This window comes from Panthera onca, chromosome D2 (genome assembly GCF_046562875.1).
Source record: "Panthera onca isolate mPanOnc1 chromosome D2, mPanOnc1 haplotype 2, whole genome shotgun sequence".
Classification (NCBI taxonomy): Eukaryota; Metazoa; Chordata; class Mammalia; order Carnivora; family Felidae; genus Panthera; species Panthera onca.
Window position 1 is genome coordinate 73687009 of NC_138349.1, and position 24872 is coordinate 73711880.

Sequence of the window (24872 nt, forward strand, 5' to 3'; positions counted from 1 at the left end):
ACCACCATCTCTGGAACTTCTTCGTCTTCCCAAACTGAAAGTTTATACCCATTAAATAGTAATTCCCCATTTCTCCCTCCCCCAGTCCTGGCAACCAAGTTTCTATTTTTGTCTCTACGAATTTGACTCTTTTAGATACCTCATCATTGGAATCATACGGTATTTATCCTTTTGTGACTGGCTTATTTCCCCTAGCATAATGTCCTCAGTTCAGCCATGTTGTACCATGGGTCAGAATTTCTTTCCCTTATAAGGCTGAATAATATCGCATTATCACTCATTACACATTTTGTTTATCCATTCATCTGTCGATGGGCACTTGGGTTGTTTACCCTTCAGTTGTGAATAGTGCTGCTCTAAACGTGAGTGTGCAAATATTTCTTCAAGACCCTGCTTGCCATCCCTTTGGACATATATCCAGAAGTGAAATTGCTGGATTATACAGCAATTCTCTGTTTCATTTTTGGAGGAAACTCCGTGCTGTTTTTATGGTAGCTGTGCCATTTTATACCACTCTGGTTTTTAACTTCAAGATAATGGGTTATTGTTTTCCATTTCTTGAGTAGCCTGGAGAGATCAATAATCTGCTGAGTGAGGACTACCTATAAATCACGCCGGTGTCCAGTGAGAATAAACCACTCCTGAGGGTTTCAGTGTACAGACATAAAGAAGGGCACTCTCAGGGGTTCAACCTTTTTTAATGTATATCTTATAAAGATTCCTCACTGATCTACTTTCACAAACTAATTTTGAAGAAGGCTTCTGGAAATAATTTTTTTTCACCTTAAAAATGAAGAAGCTGAAGCACAGAATGGGTTATACTTCCAAGGTGACAAGTACATATATCTCCTGTCATCTGAAAGGTACTTACCTAGCTACTTCCATGACCTGACAGAGAACCAAGGACTCAGAAGGAAAAAAAAAAAAGTGTAAATATCTTCTGGGCAGTCAAAACACATAACTGTTAGAGAGAAACTCCTCTCCACTCCTATGGTTTCCAGGAGAGGAAACACAGCTGACCTCTCTGTGCTCCTAACTCCTTCCTCAGCGATTTCTGACCAGTATTTGGGGGAACAGGAAATGGACGTGCCTTCCCTTCTGTCCCAGGGGCCAGCCCTGACCAAGCAGGTGTGGGTTGGGGTGGCCTCCCTCCATACTGCAAGGTCTCCAGCATCAGTCCCAAGTCAGAGAGGCCCAATGCTTTCCAACCACTCCTGACAGCTAGGTGAGGCTCCATAATGCCGCAGCTCACAATTAGGAAGTCTACCTCCCTGCAGATACAACACATGTTCAAATAATAGCTTCCTTTGTAATAAAGGTGATCCCCGAACTCCATCTGCTTGACTCCCTGTCTCCTTCAAGTGGCTCAGAAAAAAGGAGGTGCTATTTATTGGGCCATCAAGTCTATGCATAAAGGTTATGACCTTGACTGGAAGGCAACTCACTCAGAGAATGGGTTGGAAGCTTTGTACTCTTACTCTAGGCATATTTACGTGGTGTCTAATAAGTCTAACAAATTTGGTATCCCGGCCCATAACAGAAATTAGAAGGCGGGATAGGAAAGAAGAAGGAGAAGAAGAGAAAGAAGGAGAAGGAAGAGAAGTGGGAGGGGGGAGGCAGGAGGACAGAGGAGGAGGAGGGAATAGAAGTAACCACAATAACGTAGCAAAACATAATAAATGACAGCATAGTGTTGGAAAAGTATTAAAAAAAAACTATGAAAAGGCATGTCACTTGTATGGTCATTTTTTGAGACACAAACACGACTCAGTCATCTCTGGGGACATCACTACAAAAACATAATAAGATATCCAGAAGTACAAAGAAAATGTTCAACGATACTCAATATACTATCAGAGAAGGCAGGGGAATGTAAAACTATGAATGTAGTTAAAGTAAATTGAGTTTTCCCACTTTTAAGGTTAAGCTTCAAGTAATTTAGAAAATGTTTTTACACAGAATATGTGGCCTAACAGATAAGGCATTAATCTCCCAACCGCAGCATTCGCACTGGTTTTTGCCATTTATATACCATCAAGGAGTGCTCGACAGTCCTGTTGTATGCCAGTATATTCCCTCTGGCTGCAAGGAACTGCCCAGTGTGGGTATTCATGCCATCTGGGGCAGACACAGGCTTCCGAAGCTCCTAGTTCATGTTTCCGGAAGCCTAACCAGGGCTCAACTATTAGAAGACCCTAGGTTATTCCCAAAAGACAGGGTGCAGACTGAGGTGTCTTATCTGCTTCAGAGATAAGAGAGATCCCGTCTTGTTCATCCGTTTTGTCAACCTAGAAGAGCTTTGTCCATCCGGCCGTCCATTCCTCATTCATTCATTCATTCATTCGATACACAAATGCAGAGTGTTGGGCCGAGGCATTAGTTCCAATGACTTCGTTCAGGTAGGATTTGGGGTCCTATCTAAGGAAACTGTAACTCCCTTGGAGGGGAAAATCAGGCCACAAGATGGAGAAGTACAATCATTTCTCTGCATTTAAATACACGAAGGAGTTGACAGGTTTTCACCTCCTGAATCACAGTTCTTTACCTATTTTGTGAATTTCCATTATGAGAAAACAACAAAAACTCCATTTAAAACTTTCTCAGAAAACCTGGAACTGTGGATTTTGTACAGAAACGGGAACGAGCTCAGCAGTCCTGTGGGTACCAGGCATGCGGTCGAGAAGGCCAGAGGCAGAGACGTGTGAGAAGGCAAGCGAGCATGTCAAACTCCTGACAGAACATGGAGGGAGCCCTCCCTGTGGTACCCTCAGAAGTAGGCCAGCCTTGCCAATATTTTTAAATGATGAGGTGCGTGGAATCGAGAAATCTGACCGGTTCTCCAAAGACAGCCTTACGCCTATCTCTATACTTTGGAGGAAGACGAATGGAACGTGTTCTCTTAGGCCTATGACTTGACTGCTTTGGGGTCTGCTGTCGGTCTATCAGATCTGCTCTTTGAGCTCCTGGGCCTCTTCCTTTGTGTGTGGCTTTCCTGGGGGAAACACTGGATAGAGAAGTGGCAAAAGTATGGATGGTCAAGGCCGTACTACAGGCAACGATAAGATGAAAAACAGCCAAAGGTTGCAGAGGTAGATTTGAGGCAGGGGCATGAAAATGGGAATCTGTGTAGGCTGGAATGCTCTGAAAACCACTTAGAAAGCTGGTATCTGCAATTACCTAATCCTCGGTCTCTCTCTCTCCTCTTCTCATAAAGAATATTCATGGTGGGGGCACCTGGGTGGCTCAGTTGATTAAGCGTCCAACTTCGGCTCAGGTCATGATCTCACAGTCCGTGAGTTCGAGCCCTGCGTCGGGCTCTGTGCTGACAGCTCAGAGCCTGGAGCCTGTTTCAGATTCTGTGTCTCCCTCTCTCTCTGACCCTCCCCCGTTCATGCTCTGTCTCTGTCTCAAAAATAAATAAACGTTAAAAAAAAGAATATTCGTGGTGGACCGCTTAATCAATGAATGCCTAGTACAGTCAAGAAATCTAGATACATGTTGTCTTTTCCATTTCAGATGGTCACAGTAAGAAGTAACATTTCATTTACATGTTTAATGTTCACTGACCTCAACAGGATGAACCAGTCAGTAAACTCATTGAAGGCAAAGAGATGTCAATCTCGACGCAATGATAATCTCAACCGGGAATCTGTACCGATACTGAGTGTGGATCTCATTGAATATCAATGTCATTGTTTCCTAACAGAAAGAAATGTGTGGTTTTGAATTTAAAATGAGAATTTAGGGGCATCTGGCTCAGTCGGTTAAGCGTCTGACTCTTGATTTGGGTTCAGGTCCGGATCTCACAGTTTGTGGGATTGGGCACCGCCTCGGGCTCTGTGATGTCAGCGTGGACTGGGATTCTCTCTCCCTTCCTCTCTTCTCCTCCTTCTATCTAAAGACAGATAGATGCACTCTATCTCTCTCTCAAAATAAATAAACATTTAAAAATAAAATAAGAATTTAATAATGTGAAAGTTTACAAAATGTAAACTATAACTGATCAATTCTATATTTGATACATAAATCTAAACTTGTAACTTCATTGTTCATAAGGAATTTTAAGTACCCTCAAGACCCAAATGATAGGAAAAATGTTTAGTGTCATGAAATTTCAAGTGTGTTTCAGTTAATATTTAAATGCAATGAATCAAAATATTACATTTCTTCATTCTTCAGCAATATTCTTCAAAATCAACTATATGAAAAGACTACAATCAGTCATTGCACAGTATGTTCAGCATGTCTGGCCCCCACTCCTTAAATGTTACTGTGACATTTAATTGAAATGCCACTATGATAATGTCATTGAGATGGACCTCAAAATGCTCCTTACAAAAACTGCCAATGCTTCTTGGGGGCGGTTATCTCTCCCAGTCTAAAAGAAGTGGACCTACTTAACAATAATATAAGGAGTAGACAATATCACACTGCAGTGAAGGCCACTAGAGTCACGGACATCACCCACTGATATTATATAATGATCAACCTCCTTCTTTGAGCCTAGAGTTTCTCAACCCCAGTGCTATTGACATCTTGGGCTGAGTAATTCTGTTGTGGGAGTTGTCCTGTGCACCGCAGAAGGTAGAGGCATCCCTGGCCCCGGTTCCAGTAGCAAATCCTCGAGTGTGAAAACCAAAATTGTCTCCAGACATTGCCAAATGTCCCAGGAGGGGTTGCAGACTTGGTCTGCTCACTGAAAACCACTACTTAGCCCCATAAATATATATGTGATTACCTTGCACCAAACACAGAGATAGAAACCTAGTCCCTATGCTCACAGAGTTCAAAGTCGAGATAGAGGAGGAGACAGGTACAAGGTGGAGCGCCCAGTGCTGTAACTCTGGCCCACTGCAGTGCACCTGGCCCGAGAGGCGGGGGTGAGAAGCCGGGGAGAACATTCCAGGGCAAGCTGCTCTCTGTGAGAACTGGGAAGGATACTGAGGAAGGACAGGCACAAGGCAGCCCACGTGAAACCACAGAGCCTTCCAGGAAGAGACACATGGCACACTCCAGGGGGGGCACAGCGGTACCACAGGAAGGGTCTCACACACCACAGGCTTAGGGATTCGATCTTCATCATGAAGAAAGGGCGGAGAAGGCTGTGTAAGTGTGGAAGGGAAAAGCTGGTGTCTGCACTCCACAAGGTCACCAGTGTGCACGGGAGTCTGGACGGAGCGGTGAGGAGACCGGAAAGGGGCTGACCTACTTCAGGACTGTTGCGGAGCTTAACGAAACCATCTGTGTGGATGCCTGCTGTCCTGCATAAACTGTGATTTTTTCCACAAAATCACCTCAAAAACCTGTAAAGTATGATATAAAGTACAACTGATGGCCCCTGCTCTCCTATGTCAGCATGAGAAACTCCAAAGACGCCTCTCGAAGAAACATCTGAGACGACCAGCATCTATGGCAGGATTCTCAGAATAAATGAATAATCCTGCAAGGTGACGACTACTGGGAAGGAGCTACCATATGGTAAGTTGCTATATTTTTTTTTATCTTAAAAAGTTATTATTTATGGAAAACAGTATGGCAGTTCCTCCGAAAGTTAAAAATAGAATAACCATATGATCCTGCAATTCTATTTCCACCCAAAAAAAAAAAAAAAAAAAAATGAAAGCAAGGTCTCAAAGAGATATTTGCTCATCCATGTTCCCAGCAGCATTATTCACAATAACGAGACATGGAAGGAACCCAAGTGCCTGTGGAAAGATGAATAAACAAAATGTGGCCCATTTATACAGTGAAATACTATTCGGCCTTTAAAATGGTAGGAAATTTTGATACACGCTGCAACCCAGATGAATCTAGGGGACATTATGCTAAGGGAAATAAGCAATCACACACACACACACACACACACACACACACACACACACAAGTACTGTGTGATTATGCTTACATGACACAGGAATCAAATTCACAGAAAGGGAAAGTAACATGACGCTTACCAGGCACTCAGCAGAGGGGGGATCCGGGGAGACGCTGTTCAACGAATACAGAGTTCCAGGTTTGCAAGACGAAAACTGCTCTGGAGATTCGTTGCACAACCACATGAATATACTCAACACTACCGAAACCCAACTCTCAAAAATGATTAAGGTGGTAAAGGTTTGAAGTTATGTGCGTTTCACCGCAACTTTTAAAAGTAATTATTATTTTATAGCACTTGAGATTAAGCACAGCATTTTCCACCTGGGAAATATGAACACATAGGTCCCTCTGCCTGAAAATAGAGGCTCAGCAGGACCAGTCCCTCAGAACGCTCGCCGATTCTCCCAGATTTCCTCAAGGTCAAATTACATCCACTCAAGTGTCTGTTGCCCAGAGTAAGCGACAGCTCGAAGCCCCGCAGAGTTAGCTGGGCCAGAAGAGCGACCACGCTGCCACCTCTTGTTCACTTAGCTCCTCACAAGGACGTGCTGGAGACACACGGTCCCAGTGCTGTGCCTGGCACCGGGGAGGGAGCCGAGAACCAAACACGCACACGTCTGTCTGTCTTCAAGGAGCTTTTGTTCTAGCACAGCCTAATGACAACTAATTACAAAATTAATTAACTTATTTATTTTTGCCCAACAAGGGGACCTAACGTAGTCTGGAGTGCCAGGGAATGATCCTGCGTGAAACTGGCGTTTCAGTTGAGCACTGAAGAATGAACTAGAGGTAACTTGGAGAGGCGAGCGGGGAGATGTGAGGCCATGGGAACAGGTGCAAAAGCTATAAAGCGGCCTCAGAGATGTGAAGAAGCCAGTGCAGCTGGCTGCCCTGGGGAGGGGCTGGTGGAGAAAAGATTGAGATGCACATGGAAATACGGAAAGAGCCGGAGGACACTGCCTGCTGCAGGGCCCTTTCAGACCTGCCGCATCCCTGCTGGGAGGCCCCTGGGGGCTGGCTTGCTCATCTCCCCTCTCTACTCCCCAGCTTCCCTTCCCAAGCCCCATTTTTACCACATCACTGCCCTATGCAGCTCTCTCCAGCACTTGGTGGATTCCTTACAAACCTTTTCACATCAGAGCCCTCTTGAGCCTGCAGCTTCTTGATCATTGCATAACAAGGGTATGCTGTGGGGCCCTCCACTGAAGGCAAAACCCCAAACCAACCTGGCCTCAAAGAGTAAACTGTCAAGGCAGTAAGATGAGACGATCACACCAGGGTGGTGTACAAATAATACAGAATGGCGCACAACTGAAGGTCTCACTCAGATAAACTGTCCTACCTGAGCATGAGGTTGTCCAGTTAGAGAAGGTGGAGAAATCACAGAGAATGGGAGCTGTCATTAGGAGGCCTCACACAGGGAAGTTGGGCTTCAAGCATGATGCCAGAAAGATCACATGGGACCCGGAGTGGGAATCTAGGGAATCTAGGGAATCTAGGAATCTAGGGAATCTAGGGAATCTAGGGAATGGCGGGTGCCGGGCATGTGCCATTAGCACAGACACAACAGGCAAAGCCATCAGAGTGGCTTGGCTCTCAAGGGAAAGAGAAGACAATGAAATGCAGAGATAGACTGTTGAGAAGGTCCACATTGCAGAAGAAAGGGGGAAATGAAGCCAAGCACAGAACACTGAGAAGCAATGAATGACAAATGCAGGATGAGGAAAGCCAGAATACACCTTTCTCTGCAACATCACTGGTTATGTTTACCGTTCTTTATTGATCAGTTGCTGAGTAAATGGTTTAGGGTACACCCTGTGTTAAGTACTCTGATTTCCAAATCAGCTTATTATTTGTGCCACTCATAGAAGGTTATCTCACTTTTACGGACTCTCCTTTCCGGTAATTGTAAACTCCTTGAATGCAAGGGCTGAGTCCACTCTTTGCACATCCTGCAGTGCCTGACCCACAGTCAGCACTGTGCACTTTCTTGGCTTCAGCAGTTATGTCAGGCCCTGGTCTCCCTCATTTTCAAGGCTCCCAAACAATGGCAAGGACAAACTGTGCTTTCCTCAGGAGCTGAAAAAGCCAAGTGCAGGGAGAAGTCGCAAGTAGCTGACTCCTGGCAAGGTTGGGGTTTCCACCCTGGGCTGCTTGACAAGGTATTCCTGAGATGACAGGTATGGGAGGTGTGGAGGGAGAAAGGATACCGTGGCAGAGACGGCACATCAAGGAAACCAGCACCTCGACAGGCAGTTTGCTACCATGATGGGAAGGGGGACGTGGTCCCCAATCTCATGAGTCAGCGAGGAAAGGTCTTCAAGAATTGTGCCTGATGGTGGGAATACAGGGTGACTTCTGCAAGAGGAAGTGGAGATTTCTAAGAAGTGAAGGTTTTCTGACAACCAAGAGATATGAGTAGACATTCATCTCTTTTTCAGAGTCAGCTCTCCTTCTCCAATCCTTTGCAGTTTGGGCACGTGGACGCCCTCCACTCTCTTCCATCCTGGAGCCAACCACAGTCCACTCGCAGGTCTGGGAGCAAGTCTTGCTAACACAGCAGCTACTCCAGGGAATAGAGACGAGCCCTTTCGGCATCCAGGATAGATCCCATATTCTGACATTAATGTCTGGTCCTCCTATAGGATGCATCCCACTCCTAAATGCACATCAGTATATTGTGATCTATCTCACGGGTGCTCAAATTGGCCCATCTTTGACCAGCACCTACAAGTTTGCCCCCACATCCTTTTAACATAACTCTAGTATTTTTCAATAGCTTCTTTGACTTTAGAATCCTCTTCTACATTTTCTGGCCCAGACCGGGGATGTGTCATTTCTCCAAAGAGCGCTTGTTCCTTTTAGAAGGAACCAGAATGTGAATGTGAATCTGGTTTAGAGACCAGAATGTGAACATGAGATTCGCACATTCTTCTTGGGTTATCATTGCTTCTAGGTGTTTTAATAGAGCTAAAAAAATATGTATTTTTTTAAGAAAAAAATAAATCATGACTTCAGATGGCTATTTACAATTCATATGAAAGATGACAAGGTTCTATGTAACTTTTGTGATTTGATTTATATGTTTTCTCTTATTGTCAAAATCTTGAGTCCTAAAAATATTAACAGGATCTCTTATTTTATTTACCCATATAAATATAAAATTTCAAAATAATAATATAACATTTTATTGAGGACATTAAGATAACTGAATTCAATTTAAGATTTCTTTGTGGTTCCTTTATCTCTAGGCTATACCCCAGTAGGCCTAGAAGCTCTGTGTTTAAACTCATTTGAAATATTTTTTTAGTATGCCACCAAACTATGAAATAGGTTCATTTCTTATTTCCAGCTCTGTTGCCTTCACCCCATTCTTTACCTACATATTACCCCATTCTTCACCATTCTTTCCCTATATATTACTTTTTAAAAATGTATCCTTTCATTGTGTCTTCTTGAAACATTAGCAACTGGATATATGCTTTATTTTTCCTTCCTCCCTTTTAGTCTATACATAGATCCTGCTTTTTTTCGACAATAGTAGGTCCTCAAGATTATTCTTATAGTAGCCTACTTCCTCATCCACTTTTTTTATAAGTCCATGGCACTCTGCTATGTGGATGCCCATAGTTCCAACAACCAGCTCCCTATCAATGAAGATCTGTTTCTAGTCTTTTGCTGTAACAAACAGTGCTTCAGTGACACATGTATGGAGTCCATTCATGCCTCCAAATTTTTAAGAAGGGCTATTTATTTAAAGTACATTAGGTGTTACCTTTTACATCTCTGCTACCTAGATATGCCAAAGTCACATTATTTTAATATGCACTTCTTGGATTCTTAATAAAATAATCATTCACATGTTTATATGGATGTATGTATATTCCTTTGTGTCAGCTTTCTATTTATGTCACTTTTCAAGGTGTTTATATTTTTTTATTTATTCTTAATTATTCATAAGAGCCATGTGAAGATGATAAGTCCCATGAGGACAGGAGCCAGGTCTGAGCTCCTGACTTGTTCTCCATTATATTCCCAACACCCAGCCTGCTATCCAGCCAACACTCAAAACTATCAGCGAATAAATGAATACTTATGATAGTAATGTATGTTTACATGCTTTAAATTTTTCTCAATTTCACAATTCGCAACTTGGGGAAGTTATGTAGCCTTTGCAAATCTCAGTTTTTTCTGTGAAATGGGAATAATAGTTCCTAACAGGATTGTTAATTGTTTTATTTAGTACATTTTCTGAAATGTAATAAGCACTCAAATGTTAGTGTCACTTATTATCATCAACCTCATCTACACATCATTTCATATTTTACCACGAAATAAAAACTTCAGATTTGGTGTTTTGAGATGGAGCTAACGGCAACGGAGCAAATGTTTTTATTGCCTGCATCGAGCATCAGGAATGTTCATCATAATACATAATAAGGAAAAAATAATTATGATATAAGCCAAGGCAGTTGTTTTCTTGGAAAACTATTTGTGTCAGGGATGGCTCAGGGATAATTCTTATATTCAGGGATTTTTATTCTTCCCTAATTATTTAGTATCTAGTTGTAGTCTTGAAAGGAAGAAGATGTTCTCAAAAGTGAGGAAGGCCAGTGGCAAATGAGCATCGGTTCTCTTGATTTCCTTTTGAAATGGTAAAGATTCGGAGGAAGGAATTAAAACACACACATGAGCCAATATAAAAAAGTACAAGGTCACTCACAATCCAAAACTTCTATATTTGCTCTCCATATGTTAGATCACTCAGTATCAATAAATGAGGTAAAATCATTTTATTTGATCCAATGGTATTTTTAAAGTGCAAGTATCCCATGATGCAGAAAAAAGTTTGTAATTATTCCACGAATGCCACGAAAATACATAATTGCCACATAAATAATAAAAGAAATGTCATCTTAGAAACAACAGCAATTCGAACTTTAAGGAAATCCAATATAGAGAGTAACACCTCGGTTTTCAAACTCCATTTTTAATGATCTGGATCCTGGCCACAACATTGCAGTGAGTCCATTGAACTGGGCCTGGCCTCAAACTGTATCAGCACAACCAAAACTGTGTCTTTTCTTACCAAGTTAGATTGCATCGGGGGAAAGAGCAGTCTGATCATCCCCTGTGCACGAAGCACCACACCAGGGACCAAGGGGGATTCAAATCGCATCCCCACCCTCAAGATTCTTGCAAAGTTGGTGGAAGGATAAACTTTCCCTGAATCCAAACCTCTCTCCAGATACTGTGCCATTTCTCTGCTTCCTGAATGGAAGAGTCATCTTTACCAGCTGTCTTCATTCTTTCACCTCCCATTGCCTCTTAAACCCTGGCTTCGACGCTCCAGCACTCCACTGAAAACGATCTCGTCAGTGTCTCTAAAAGTAAACATTTAATGCAAGACGCTCTCCAGCCTTTTCCTTGCCTCACTCATACTACCTCTTTGCCCTAGGTCTGTATGTAGAGCTCCTTAGACTTCACCTTCCGATACGTAATAAGCACCCAAATGTTAGTTTCACTTGTCATCGCCATCAGCATCCTCTATGCATCATTCATCAATACCGCGGAAGAGTAAATTCAGATATGGTATTTTGAGAAGAAGCAAAAAACAACAGGGCAAATGTTTTTATTGCCTGCATAGTCAGGTAAAGAGTTGGAGATCAAATCTTTGCTCCTTCTACACATTCTCTCTTGGAGTTCTCACTCAGTCCCTTGACAGTAAATATAATCTCTACATTGAGGATTTTCAAATCCTTATCTCTAACTACTCTTGATCCCTTAAGCTCCCCGCACCTATATCCAACTATCAATTGAACATCTCCACTTTTACATCTGAAAGGAAACTCCAAATCAACACATCTAAACCTAGATGTGTGGTTGCCCAACCCTTTCCACCACCTGTACTCTCCTACCTTTCCCATCTTAGGCAATGGTACCTCATGCACCTGGGCTCAAACTAGATAACCAGGTGCCACGTTTGATTCGTCCCTCATCCTCACTCCTCCACCCCCCAAGCCAACTTACCACTAAATCTTATCAAAATGCGTTCACATTTCTCCATCTTAATGCTGCCACCATCTCTTGGCTGGACTACTAAAAAGCCTCTGAACCTCCCCTCTGTTCCTGCTCTTTCTCTAATCCACTTCCCACTCAATAGCCAGGGAAAATTTTTAATAAAGAAAAACAATGTATCTTTTACATGTGTTTTCTGAACCATGTCAATGTTTTGTACTTCCAAAAATTATTACATCAACAAGGAGGAAGGGGGAAAAAAACAGAATTACGTACCCACAGATGGACCGAAATGTATATGGAACTCATGGAATAACCACAAAAACAAATCGGAAAATAAAAACAAAGAAGGAATCCTGTGCAAATATTGAATCATTATGCTGTACACCTAAAACTAATATAATTTTAAACCTCAATTAAAAAAATTTTTTTCAAAGAATTAATCCAAGTAACTTTAGAACACAATACACTCACAGCACATTATTGGTGTATTCTTTAAAAAATAATAATAGGGGCGCCTGGGTGGTTCAGTAGGTTAAGCGTCAGACTTCGGCTCAGGTCATGATCTCACGGTTTGTGAGTTCGAGCCCCATGTGGGGCTCTGTGCTGACAGCTCAGAGCCTGGAGCCTGCTTCGGATTCTGTGTCTCCCTCTCTCTCTGCCCCTCCCCTACTTGTGCTCTGTCTCTCAAAAATAAATAAATGTAAAAAAATAATAATAAATTAAAAAAATAAAAAAAATAATAATAACTAAAAGCAATCTTGAACTTTACTAAAAGATTTTGTTTGGTGGTGGTATAGGAGTAGTACTTCCTGTGTATATTTCAAGGCTGAAAAAAATGATAGTTTGGCAACCAGAACTCTCCTTGTGGGAAAAAGTAGATACAAATATGGAAGGAGTAAAGGAGAGTTAGAATCCTTTGATTTGGATCAGATTAAAACTTTCAGAATAAACTCTCAATAGATGGATGGATGGATAGATAGATAGACAGATAACTAAGCTCTCCCAGGTCTGTCTACTGGAAGGACCCAGAGCAAAGACAATCCAGTAGTAATGAGCACAACTACTGTTGCCTTAAATCTTGCTTCCCGAAGTCATTCCCCACTAAAAGGATCCAGTCTCCTTAGAAAAATGGCTGCTTTTTTCAGGGCTGGGTTGGGAAAGTATAAGCTAAGCCTGACTACCGTGGTGGTCCAGAGAGCAAGAAAGTACTCAAAACCTGCTGGGGACATAGCCAAAGGATTAAAGAACTGCTCAAAGAGGGTCTTACTTGCCAAATTTTGTGTAATTTGAATATCAATAAGAATGATCATAGGAATAGATTCTAACCCATTGAATTAAAAAACATGAATCTAGGCGCACTAACCAGCACCACAAAACTACAGAGGCAGGGGAAAAAGGGAAAGGTTTTCTTTACAGAAGAATACCAATAAATAGAAAATCACTATTTTGCATCCACCATTGCAATAATTATTTTAGGCAAGAATTAATTTATGTTACTATCATTAAGTGACAGTTTGGGGGGAATACAGTACTATATACAGCCTCTAGGTTTCCCCTCACAGGTAACTTATTAAATACAAAGGGGAAAATAGGTACCTTTATAATAGAGAAATGTAGGCAATACCACCTTAACCAGTGACCACACTTAACAGCCCCGACAGTGGGGGGGATGATATCACAAGCGAGCCTACAATGTTATTCAGGACAAGGATACGTTACTTATGTAGATTTCATGCCAAAGTAAGCATAATCACACATCTAATCTCGAGAAATGATCCAAAATATCTAAATTAAGGAACATTCTGCAAAACAACTTTCAATGCCACCAAAGAAAACAAAAGGGCTGGAAGAACTCCTTCTAGAACAAAGTCCAATTATGAGACGTGAAAACTAGAAGCAATGTATGGTCCTTGATTAAATTTTGGTTCCAGAAAAACAAAACGGAAATCCCTAGTTATGTAGGGCACCACTGGGAACACAGGAGACTGGATAGGAATTATACATTAGATAACAGCATTACAGCAATAAAACTTCTTTTGCATGCGATAACTGTGTGGGAGAATGTCCTTTTCCTTAAGACATACCAGCTGATGTTTTTAGGAAGAAAAGGTCTCGATGCCTGCAACTTATTCTGAAATGATACAGCAGAATCAAAACTATATAAACATATAAAGAGAGCGATGAAGCCAATGTAGGAAAATATTCAGAACTGGTGAAGCTAAGTGAAGGGTAAATATTTTCATTCACCATTTCTGCAACTTTTTTATGCACAAGAAATTTTTCAAAAATAAAAATTGGGTAATAAAAAATCATATCCATTTGACCCAAAACACACACACACACACACACACACACACACACACACACACCAAACCAAACCAAACAAAAAACCCAGCATCCATGTGTCTCACTGTACTGAAAATTATATATTCAAACTCCTCATGGTCTACCCATTTTTGCTTGGCTAACTCCTTAGGCATTTGTCAAATCTCAGATCAGAAGTCATTTCCTCGGGGAAGCCCTCCCTAAATACCAAAGTCAGGATAGGGTCTCCCATCTTTACTATATATAACATCTTGTACTTGCCATATAATAACAATTATCATTGTTCTATTTATGTCTGTTAACATTTATCTGCTAACTTCATGAGGAGAAATACCAATCTATCTTCTGCCTGTTGTTTTCCCCAAATCCATCAGAACACTGGCACTTAGTTTGCCATCATAGACATAAGTGCTGCCCAACAAGTATGTCCAATTCCTTCCTCACACATGATACAACTGCTCCTTCCTCTCCCTCTGGAGTTGGGTGTGGCCATGCAACTTGCCCTGACCAAGAAATCTGAGTGCACAAGTATTTGCCATGTCCAGGAAGGGGCTTCAAAAGCTACCGCTTGACCCTCACTCTCTCTCCCTCCATCACGGTGACTGGCAATGATCAGCCAGGGTGAGCAGACCCCCAGCCAACCCAAAATGGAGGTTCTATTAGCCTAGGTGCCTACATGCTTGTGACGAGCAGGACCCCCAGCTAAGCATGTCCCCCACCCCCTACTGATCATGTTGGACATATAATGTGAATAAAAAGCAAACTTGATAAAGCCAAAGAGATTTTAAGGTTATTTATTACATCGGCACAAACTAGCACATCCTGATGAGTGCACATGTGTTCAAATACTCAATGAAACTTAATACAAATAGCCAAATACTGGGGCGCCTGGGTGGCTCAGTCGGTTAAGCGTCCAACTTCAGCTCAGGTCACGATCTCACGGTCCACAGGTTCGAGCCCCGCGTCGGGCTCTGGGCTGATGGCTCAGAGCCTGGAGCCTGCTTCCGATTCTGTGTCTCCCTCTCTCTCTGCCCCTCCCCCGTTCATGCTGTGTCTCTCTCTGTCTCAAAAATAAATAAACGTTAAAAAAATTTTTTTTTTTTAAATAAAAAAACAAATAGCCAAATACTTGCATTAGGTTAAAGATCATATGAAAACCTAAGCATTCTTCATAGGGGACAGGTTGAACAAATTACCCTTTACTCAAACTATGTAAACATTAAAAATAATGATGCAGCTTTTTATGTACCAATCTCCAAGATGTTCCATGAAGTGGGAAAACAAGAATACGTACACACAAATGACTGCATTCTGTATACAACAAAATATTCATTTGGAAGTGTTGACCAAAAAGCCAAGATAGAAGAGAAATTAGATTCCAACCAATTTCTGGGTCAATCTAGAAACTTCTAAATGGGTCGTGAAAATGAATGAGAGGACTCCAAAATCTCTCCCTCAAAATGAGGGTGCAATACAATCCAGAATGAGAGGATTTGTGAAGATATTTGGAGGGAACATTGGTATTCCGTGAGTCCTGTATCTCTGCCTGCCATAATCAAGACAGAAAGGCTTCAGTGGGACCACTCAGAGACTTAGTGTGGGTCCCCCACAATCTGGGTGGGGGAGTGGGAAGCACAGTAGACTGGTGTCTGACTCCTTCCCAGAAGAGCTGAAAGATGAGAGACCAGTCGGCTCGCTGCTCTGATCAGGGACGAGGGGGATGTTCTTATGCTTGAGGTTGGCCTTCCCTCCCAGAGTCTGTTGGGAGAGGGCATAGGAGAAATCATAGGAGGCTATGATTTCGAGCCTGCAAGAGTTTGCTTTAGATAACGTCCAAAAGGGCTGCCAGTGTAGAAAGGCCCTGCAGAAGTCGCTGGGGTGGACTTCCCATTCTGAGAAACTGTGGAGGCGGGACAGAGATGAGGCAGCTCTCCTCGTGGAACTGCAAGGGACAAAATACCGGCACAGAGAACAGGGTCTGTGAAGGACATGGGGAAGGGCCTCGCCAGAGAGGTTCAGCTGGGGACATGTGCATCCTTGTCCCAGAGCCGGCCTACCACTGTGCCAGTCAACAAAGAGCTTTCCTGCTCATCGAGACTAAAGACGTCAGCAACATCGACCAACATGTTAGGGAGGAGTAGTAGGAAACAGCCCTCCTTCCTTTTACCCATTCCTGCCCGTAGAAATGACTGAGTGGTTGAAGCTTTGATTATCATACAGAACTGGACATTCTGAAATCTCAGTCAAGTCTGTGTCAAACTTTTATTTTTTATTTGTTGGACTTGTATTACTTGCAAGCTGAAATCCCGGGGATTGCAACTGCTTTTATCTAGGAGTAGAGAACAAACTCTCTAGAGAACAAACCAAATGGGCAACAGAGGACAAAGAAGGCTGCTTTATGATTCAGCCCAGTATCCCTCATACCAAATCTCCACCCGCCTGCATATAAAATATCCTCCGAACAACACACGAGAGACTGTGTGTGATGGTAGCCTCTCGAATGACGTAGTAGAGACAAGAGTCCAGGGAAATTAACTTTTCATTAGATGGTCTTTTGCACATTTTCAGTGTTTGTGTCTCTTCATGCCAACATGCAGGACATACATGCCCATGTTGTGAAACAACGGCTGGGAGGTAAGAGTACGGACTGTTGGGACTCTCACTCTGGTTAGGTCACAACTGGCCACACATCCTCATGCATGTTAACCACCTTCTCTGTGCCAATGCCATTAACTGTAACAGGGGAATAATGGCAGCACCTCTCTGGGTTGTGAGGACAAGATGTCGGAGTGCAGGCAAAGCTCTCACAAGAGGGCCCACCTTAGATGTGTTTGGTGAGCGTTGGCTGTTGCTACTGCCTATTCCGATAGTATATAATAATAATACAATAAATGTTACAGGGGAAAGATTCAAAAGAAAACAAGGGAGAGGAGACGGGGGGGTTCAGTCAGTTAAGCGTCTGACTTTGGCTCAGGTCATGATCTCGCAGTTCGTGAGTTCGAGCCCCCCGTCGGGCTCTGTGCTGACAGCTCAGAGCCTGGAGCCTGCTTCAGATTCTGTGTCTCCCTCTTTCCCTGCCCCTTCCCTGCTTGTGTTCTCTCTCTCTCTCTCTCTCTCAAAAATAAATAAACAATGGGGCGCCTGGGTGGCGCAGTCGGTTAAGCGTCCGACTTCAGCCAGGTCACGATCTCGCGGTCTGTGAGTTCGAGCCCCGCGTCAGGCTCCGGGCTGATGGCTCGGAGCCTGGAGCCTGTTTCCGATTCTGTGTCTCCCTCTCTCTCTCTGCCCCTCCCCCGTTCATGCTCTGTCTCTCTCTGTCCCAAAAATAAATAAAAAACGTTGAAAAAAAAAAATTTAAAAATAAATAAATAAATAAATAAATAAATAAACATTAAAAGAAAGAAAAGAAGGGGAAAATCTGAGTACCGCTAAGAACTAGCCCATTTTTTAGCTTCTATAAGATGTGGGAAAGACAAATGGGAATATGGTTGGGTAATACTTAAAAGTAACCATCTGAGGGACCAAGAGGTTAAAATCAGGAGAACAGCAGTCACTTGATAAGCATAAACTTCCCTACACATAAATAAATAAATAACACCAAGGGCATTAAAGTATTAGACATTACAATTGGAAAAAAAAAATATCTGAGGAGAGTGGCATCCAAATATAACTAGGTACTAATTGGGAGAAATCTCAAAAAGCTCTCAGGGAGGTGGAGGTGGGCTGGGAGACATAAATTTAACCACCAGAAAATTAGTCATGAACTTGAAATACTAGAACAGAAAGAAAGGGGGGAAAGGCACTATTTTTGGAGGCTGCTCCAGAGGCCGACATCCCAGGACCAGGCAGATGCTGGTTCTTTTGCCACAGAGACAAAACACAACCCGCCCACAACATCCATGTGTCTGAGTGGCAGAAGGCCAGGATAAGTAGGAGGAATTTTGCAGAAGGTGTCAATCATCACTCAGGAGAGACTGAAGATGACTGCCCTGAGCTACCCCAGGGATGGAGGGGCATCCCTAGTCCAAGGGCTTACGCCAGGAAAACAAAGCCCTCATGGAGCCAGGAAGCCAAGACCTTTGCACACATCGTCCAAACAGCCGTTGGGAACAGCACGATTTTAAAGACAACTGCATGGGATGGCGTTGAGCCCAAATCTAGAAGGCTTGGGTCTGCACTTCCGTGGAGGCCCAGGGCCAGGAAAGAATGCCTTTAAGCATCCATCTGCAAGATTTGGCTGCCTCACCTTGAACCCCAATCTGTTTCAGGCAGGTGAGGGCAGGAAGCAGGTGAGGGCAGGAGGCAGGTGAGGGCAGAAGGAAGGAAGTTCAGACATGCCAGTAAGTTATGAGAACGCACAGAGGTTCATGCATCTCAATGTGTGAATGAATACGCCCCCGGAGGTAAAAGCACCAAAACAGAAAGCATGGTCCATGTGATCCAACAGCAAAGAAAGCCTTTCTTTCAGGGACATCTAATATAAACGCTAGGACTGACCATGAGAGGGAACCTTTGAGAACAGCAGCCGGTGAAGTAGCCCAGCAAAGTAACAACAATCAAGCCAACGCGGCCAGGCCTGCTGTGTCAGGCTGGGCAAGCTGCATCTTGCACAAAGGCCTCCAGCTGACAGGATCCAATGGTGGCTGGAGTCTAGTCCCCAAGTCCTGAGCCAGGAAGAGGTGGCTTTTTGAACACACCATCTTCCCATAATTCATGCAAAGGCGTTTGATACGCTAGAAGTGGGAGTGGAAGGAGGGATACAAAGAAATAGAAAACCCAGGGAAAACTAATTATGTATCCAAATGGGCAAGTGGCTACAGACTACAACAGGAGAGTCCCCCACCAGGTGTAACAAGACCCCCTAGCAGGCATGGTTTGCTGACTTGCTCTCTAGTGCGATACTAGCACATGATAGGTAATCCCATTTGTTTCGTTTTGTTTTTAATTTTTCTCCTGCCTCTTTTATTTCCCAGTGTATGTTTTCATTGATCTCTTAAGAGTTCTTGGGGCTGGAATGGAGAACAATAGCCTCAGGCAATGCATGGTCTGACCTTTGCAGAGGTCTTTCCTTCTGCCTTTCCTGGTTGCATTGGGTCAGATTCCCATGAGTGAGCAGCACAGTCACAGAAGAATCTCGACTATAGCTACTTATTGAGAGGAAGCCACGGAAGTGGGTGGTAGGGAGAATATCGGACTTGGAGTTCTACCACCTATGAGCCTAGAGGTCTTGGGTAAATCATTTTATTATTTTTTTATTTTAATTTTATTTTTTAAAATTTACATCCAAATTAGTTAGCCTCTAGGGCAACAATGATTTCAGGAGTAGATTAGTGCCCCTTACCCATTTAGCCCATCCCCCCTCCCACACCCCCTCCAGTAACCCTCTGTTTGTTCTCCATATTTATAAGTCTCTTATGATTTGTCCCCCTCAATTTTTTATATTATTTTTGTTTCCCTTCCCTTGTGGTCATCCGTTTTGTCTCTTAAAGTCCTCATATGAGTGAAGTCATGTGATTTTTGTCTTTCTCTGACTAATTTCACTTAGCATAACACCCTCCAGTTCCATCCACGTGGTTGCAAATGGCAAGATTTCATTCTTTTTGACTGCCGAGTAATACTCCACTGTATATATATACCACATCTTCTTTATCCATTCATCCATCGATGGACATTTGGGCTCTTTCCATACTTTGGCTATTGTTGATAGTGCTGCTAGAAACACGGGGGTGCATGTGTCCCTTCGAAACAGCACACCTGTATCACGTGGATAAATGCCTAGTCGTGCAATTGCTGGGTCGTAGGGTAGTTCTATTTTTAGTTTTTTGAGGAACCTCCATACTGCTTTCCAGAGTGGCTGCACCAGCTTGCATTCCCAGGTAGGTAATCCCACTGGATAATCATAGCAATTAGAAATGAAGTGGTTCCTACCAAAGAAAGTCTCTAACACTAAATTAAAAAGCAGAACTGGAAACAGCAAGTCTGGCAAAAAGAAAAGGAAAGGGAACATAAAGCTATAGTCCTAAAATGAAAGACAGGCTTTCGGTGTGAAAATCATAGACAATGTTGCCCTCCAACGGATCTTAAAGAATATCAAGTTTCCGACCCATTTTTTCCACTCTTCAACTCTTGTTCTACTCACGTTGGTCCTACCACCACCAGGATAATCAGAAGGCCACTTTTTGAGGGCCTACTGCTTCAGGGAGTTCAGATGCTCTCCTGTGTAGCAGATGTGGCCGCACAGTGCTGTGGAAAGGCCAAGGACTGGGATACAACAGGACCTCAGCGAAAATTCTGAATTTTACCACCTATAGTCTATATGGCCTTAGGCAGGTAACCTACTCCCCTCTGGATTTCAGTTGCTGAATCTATAAAATGAAACCCATACGCCCCCTATTACAGAGGCTGAAACTAAGGCTTGGAGAAGTGAAGTGACTTGCACACACTCACACAATTCGTAGGTGGTAGAGCAGGGATGCCTTTGGACACTAGCCTAGTGTCACCAGAACAGGGTCAGCATCACGCCCAGGGTATTCCTGTTCTAACGCTTCACATGAATGTCTGTCTGTTACCTCACAAGAATAAGCACAAGCCCCCGTGTAGTAAATGACAGTTCAAATATCTCTAATGACAAATGCATCTTTCAGTTTGTCCGAAAGAAAATCAGATCGGTAATAAATCAAAGTAAAACTCTTTCCAAATTATCCAAAGTGGCTTCATGTTTATAGTTCTGCATTTTTTAGCATTTCCCAAAAAGATGTGAATAACTTATAAATGCTAATAAATAATCTACTTTCCACATTATCAACCAGGCCTCAGGAAACTCGAGGGCTCAGGGATAAGTTTGCCTCAATAATTAATAATAAAGTTTTAATTTACATACTCCAAGCCCCTATCAAATTGAAAGCTATGGATTCTCCCTACAGTAGAACTACCTTGGTTAAACATGTTTAAACTCAAACTGCAAAACTCAGGAAAGTTCAGGGCCCCTTAAATAACAGAACTTCAAATAAGCCCCTGCTATCAGTGAGCAGTCAGGTAGTTTGTTTGGACTAAGTTCCTGTAAGTGGAAAAAACTGAAAAAGATGTTAGCAACCCCAGGCAGCCCTGAAGCTCAGAAGAATATATTTAAACCTCAAGACTTAGTAGCACAGAACCCTCTGCTGAGGAGGGAGGGTCTTTTATTGCTAAGGTCAAATTCAGAGACCAGAAGACCAGAGAAACAAAGGGATAACCTGCATTTTTTAAAAGATAGGATACATTTAAAAAGTAGCAGCACAACAAATGCATTCACATAAAATTATTCTATAATAGGTCAAAGCACACTGGCAAAAAGATACAAAAATTTTGGTATAACTGGTCTGATCCAAAAAATCCAATATAAGAGTAAGCTGATTTAAGGTATCAGTTTTTTACTTCCTAAACTCTTGAGATCTAGCCAAAAAAAAAATTATTTTAAAATAGCATTAAAGAGGAACTTAATTAAGGGCAATTTCCTATTTACAAATACAAGTTAGAATCAAGCTACTCAATAAAGCATAATTAGATAGAAATTAAGGATTCTGATCACAGGCACACATCAAATCTTATAAGGAGTTACGTAAAAATGAGCCCACATACCTAAAAAAAAAAAAATCTGTAGAAATATACATTACATGTAAATGTGGTTGTTGCTGAGGAGTGGGATTAGAGGTAGAATATATATTGCTTTAATTATCAGAAATACTGAAAATATACAGTGAGGTAGACAATATAATGTTGGATGGAACAGAAAGATACAGGTTGACTTCATTGCCACAAGTTTATTATATATGAGATCACGGTTAACCAAATGCAGGACACTTTGCTGGATGCACTGTGAAAAAGCAAGATGAATCGACAAAATCAAAACCCATGATCTAGAAGCAGAGGTACATGTTCCAGCAACTAAGTGCGAAGCAGAATTCAAAATGTGCTATTGTACCAACAGTAAATACAGAATGGGGTAAAGGCAAGAGAGAAGAGAAGTTAATTCTAGCTGAATGGAAATCAGGGAAACTGAGACAGAGAAGGATGAGAGATTATGGAAAGTAAATGATGAGAAAAGGGCGGGGGGGGGGGGGGGGGGCGGGGAGGAAGCCCAGCTCATATTGAACAGTCATTATGTGCCAGGTACTGAGAAGCACTTTCATTCATTCATTCAATCAACCCTCATATTTGCCCTATAAGGGGGGTACTATTATCCTTGCTTTACACACCAGAAAGCTTGAGCTTGCTCAAGCTCACAGAGCTAGTAAGCACAAGAACCAAGATTGAACCCAAGTTTGTGTTCCTCATCACCCAGCTACGCTGCCCCTCCAGGCAAAGAGAAAACATCAAGACCTACGGGCCAGGGAAAAACGATGAACAAGGTCACAGAAGAAGGAAACTTAACATGTTGAAGGGCATCCATGGATCAGCCTCTGCATCTCAATGCCTTTTATACAAAAATTTACTTGCTTTTCCTGAGACATGATCATTATCACATCCGTTTTAAGGCTGAGAAAACTAAGGTTTAGATAGGTTAAACATCACGCCAAGCAGCTACTCTGCAGCAAAACAGAAATTTAAAACAGGTCTGTGTCCATTCCTGGGTCAAGCCAGACAGACGGATGGCTGTATGTGCAGTGTCTCATTTAAGCCCCTAAACAACACCGTCCATCTGGTAGTATTGTTTTTCTCATTTTACAGCTAAGAAAATGAAAAATAAGATAACGTAAGCAACTTCCCCAAGGTCATAGTACTGGTAAGAGGTGGACCCAAAATTTAACTCGGGCAGCCTGATTTCAGAGTTAGAATTCTGACCCTCTGGATAAACCGCCAGAAAGAGGAAAACAGGAGCCAGATCATGGACAGCCTCTAATGTTGAACTTGGAATTCATCAGCTGTGCAAACTCACTGAAGATTTTTGCAGGGGAGAAGATGATTAAATTTCATTTTAGGAATAAAGTCTTTCAACAGAGCTATCAAAATTAGATTCCTTGGCCCAGAACATTGAATAAGACATGGAACCCTTTATCTGTACAGCTTCTCTTCAGATCGAAACATTGTTTCAATTAGGTATATTTAATTTACCCAAGAAGGTCATGATGTAGTTATTCTGCAAGCGCTCAATTATGGTAACCTATTAAAGTGGCAAGCCCCAACTAGGTACTGTAATGCTTAGCGTAAACTACATTAGATTTACCCAGTAATATATCTTCCTATAGATTTCTTTACATAATGGTGTGGAAATCGAAAGTTGAGTGCTTGATCATTGAACCTGCCTTCTCAAAGCAAAACAGGAAAGGAGGGGAGGGGGCTTAGAAGATCAACAACTGAAATAGGTTTGTTTTTAACATTTCATTTTGCATTTTGGCCATCATGCCCAGCTAACCAGCCAGAAGGCCTAGGATTTTCCACTTACAAAACAGGTTCAACATCCCCCAGCCACAAGCAGAGTCTGACTCATCCTGACAGTCAGCATCAATTCTTAATGAGTCCCAGAGCCCCCAAAGTCCTTTCTACTTCTTTTCCTGAGTCCCTGTCCCCCTTTCCCTGTACTTCCTCTGTCCCCAAATCCCGAGGGCCGTCCTCATTCCACCTTTTCTCTTTTCAACTGAGGTATAACTGGCATACAATGCTATATTAGTTCGTGGTGTGTAACAGAGTGATTCGACATTTGTATACATGGCGAAACCGTCACCGCGGCAAGTCCAGTTACCGTCTGTCACCTTACAAAGTTAATACAATATTACCGACTGTGTTCCCCACGCCGTACATCGCACCCCGTGACTTACTTCTCTTATAACGGTACGTTTATACTTCTTCATCCCATCCCTTAAGAATCGCTGCCAGCCCTTTCCATCACGAGGCAGACACGCAGGTTGGGGTGGCTTTCTCCCCTCTTCTCTTCACCCTCACGTCTCCCCGGCTCGAACCTCCCCACTCACCAGGTGCAAGGCCAGGGGCAGCAGCAGCAGGAACAGCCACAGGTAGAGGTGGCAGCTGTTGGTGAACTTGCTCTGCTCCGGGTCGTGGTACCAGCCGCCGGTGAGCGCGGCCCACACGCCCTGCCGGAGCAGCTGCAGCGCCTGGGACACCATGCCTGCTGCGCCCCGGGGCCGGCGGCGCCCCGCTGCGCTCCGCCCGCCGGTCCCCGGGCGCCCTCGGCTCTAACACCCAGGCCCGCGGGCGGCGCCACCGCCGCCACCGCTGCCGCCGCCCCCTCCCCCCCCTTCCGCCCCGCGACTGAAGCTCGAGCTGCTCTCCTGCCCGGACCCGCGAACCGCGGCGCCGGAGCCGGCTGCTGCCGCGGGGCAGGTGGGCGCCATGTCCGAGGGAGGAAGGATTTTCCCATGGTGCTCAGAGGCGGCCGCTCAGAGGATGCTCCAGAGGCCCCGCCCAGCGCCCGCCCAGAGTCCCTCCACAGGCCCGCCTGCGGGGTGGAAGGATTCCTGAGCCCCTCCAGCCGCTCTGCCTTGGCTCTGCTCTCTGCCCCTTCCTTTTCCTCCCCATCGTCTCACCACGGGTGAGAAGGGCTGAAAAATCAAAGATGTTCTCGTGCAGAAGAGACCATCCAAAACATGTGCTTTTGCCTTTTCCCCTCCTGCTGCCTGCACCAAAAGGTTTATGTAACACAAGATCCTGTCACA

At 43.3% G+C, this 24872-nt stretch overlaps 1 protein-coding gene across 1 annotated transcript in view; it reads right to left on the reverse strand.

Moving 5' to 3' along the window:
- PCNX2 (pecanex 2) overlaps positions 1 to 24568 on the reverse strand; it is a 300170-nt gene extending 275602 nt beyond the window's left edge. Inside the window, exon 1 of the mRNA XM_078434220.2 lies at positions 24171 to 24568. Within this exon, the coding sequence (XP_078290346.1) occupies positions 24171 to 24323 (153 nt within the window). The 5' untranslated portion in view covers positions 24324 to 24568. The remainder of the gene's footprint in view (positions 1 to 24170) is intronic.
- Between the last annotated feature and the right edge of the window lie 304 nt (positions 24569 to 24872).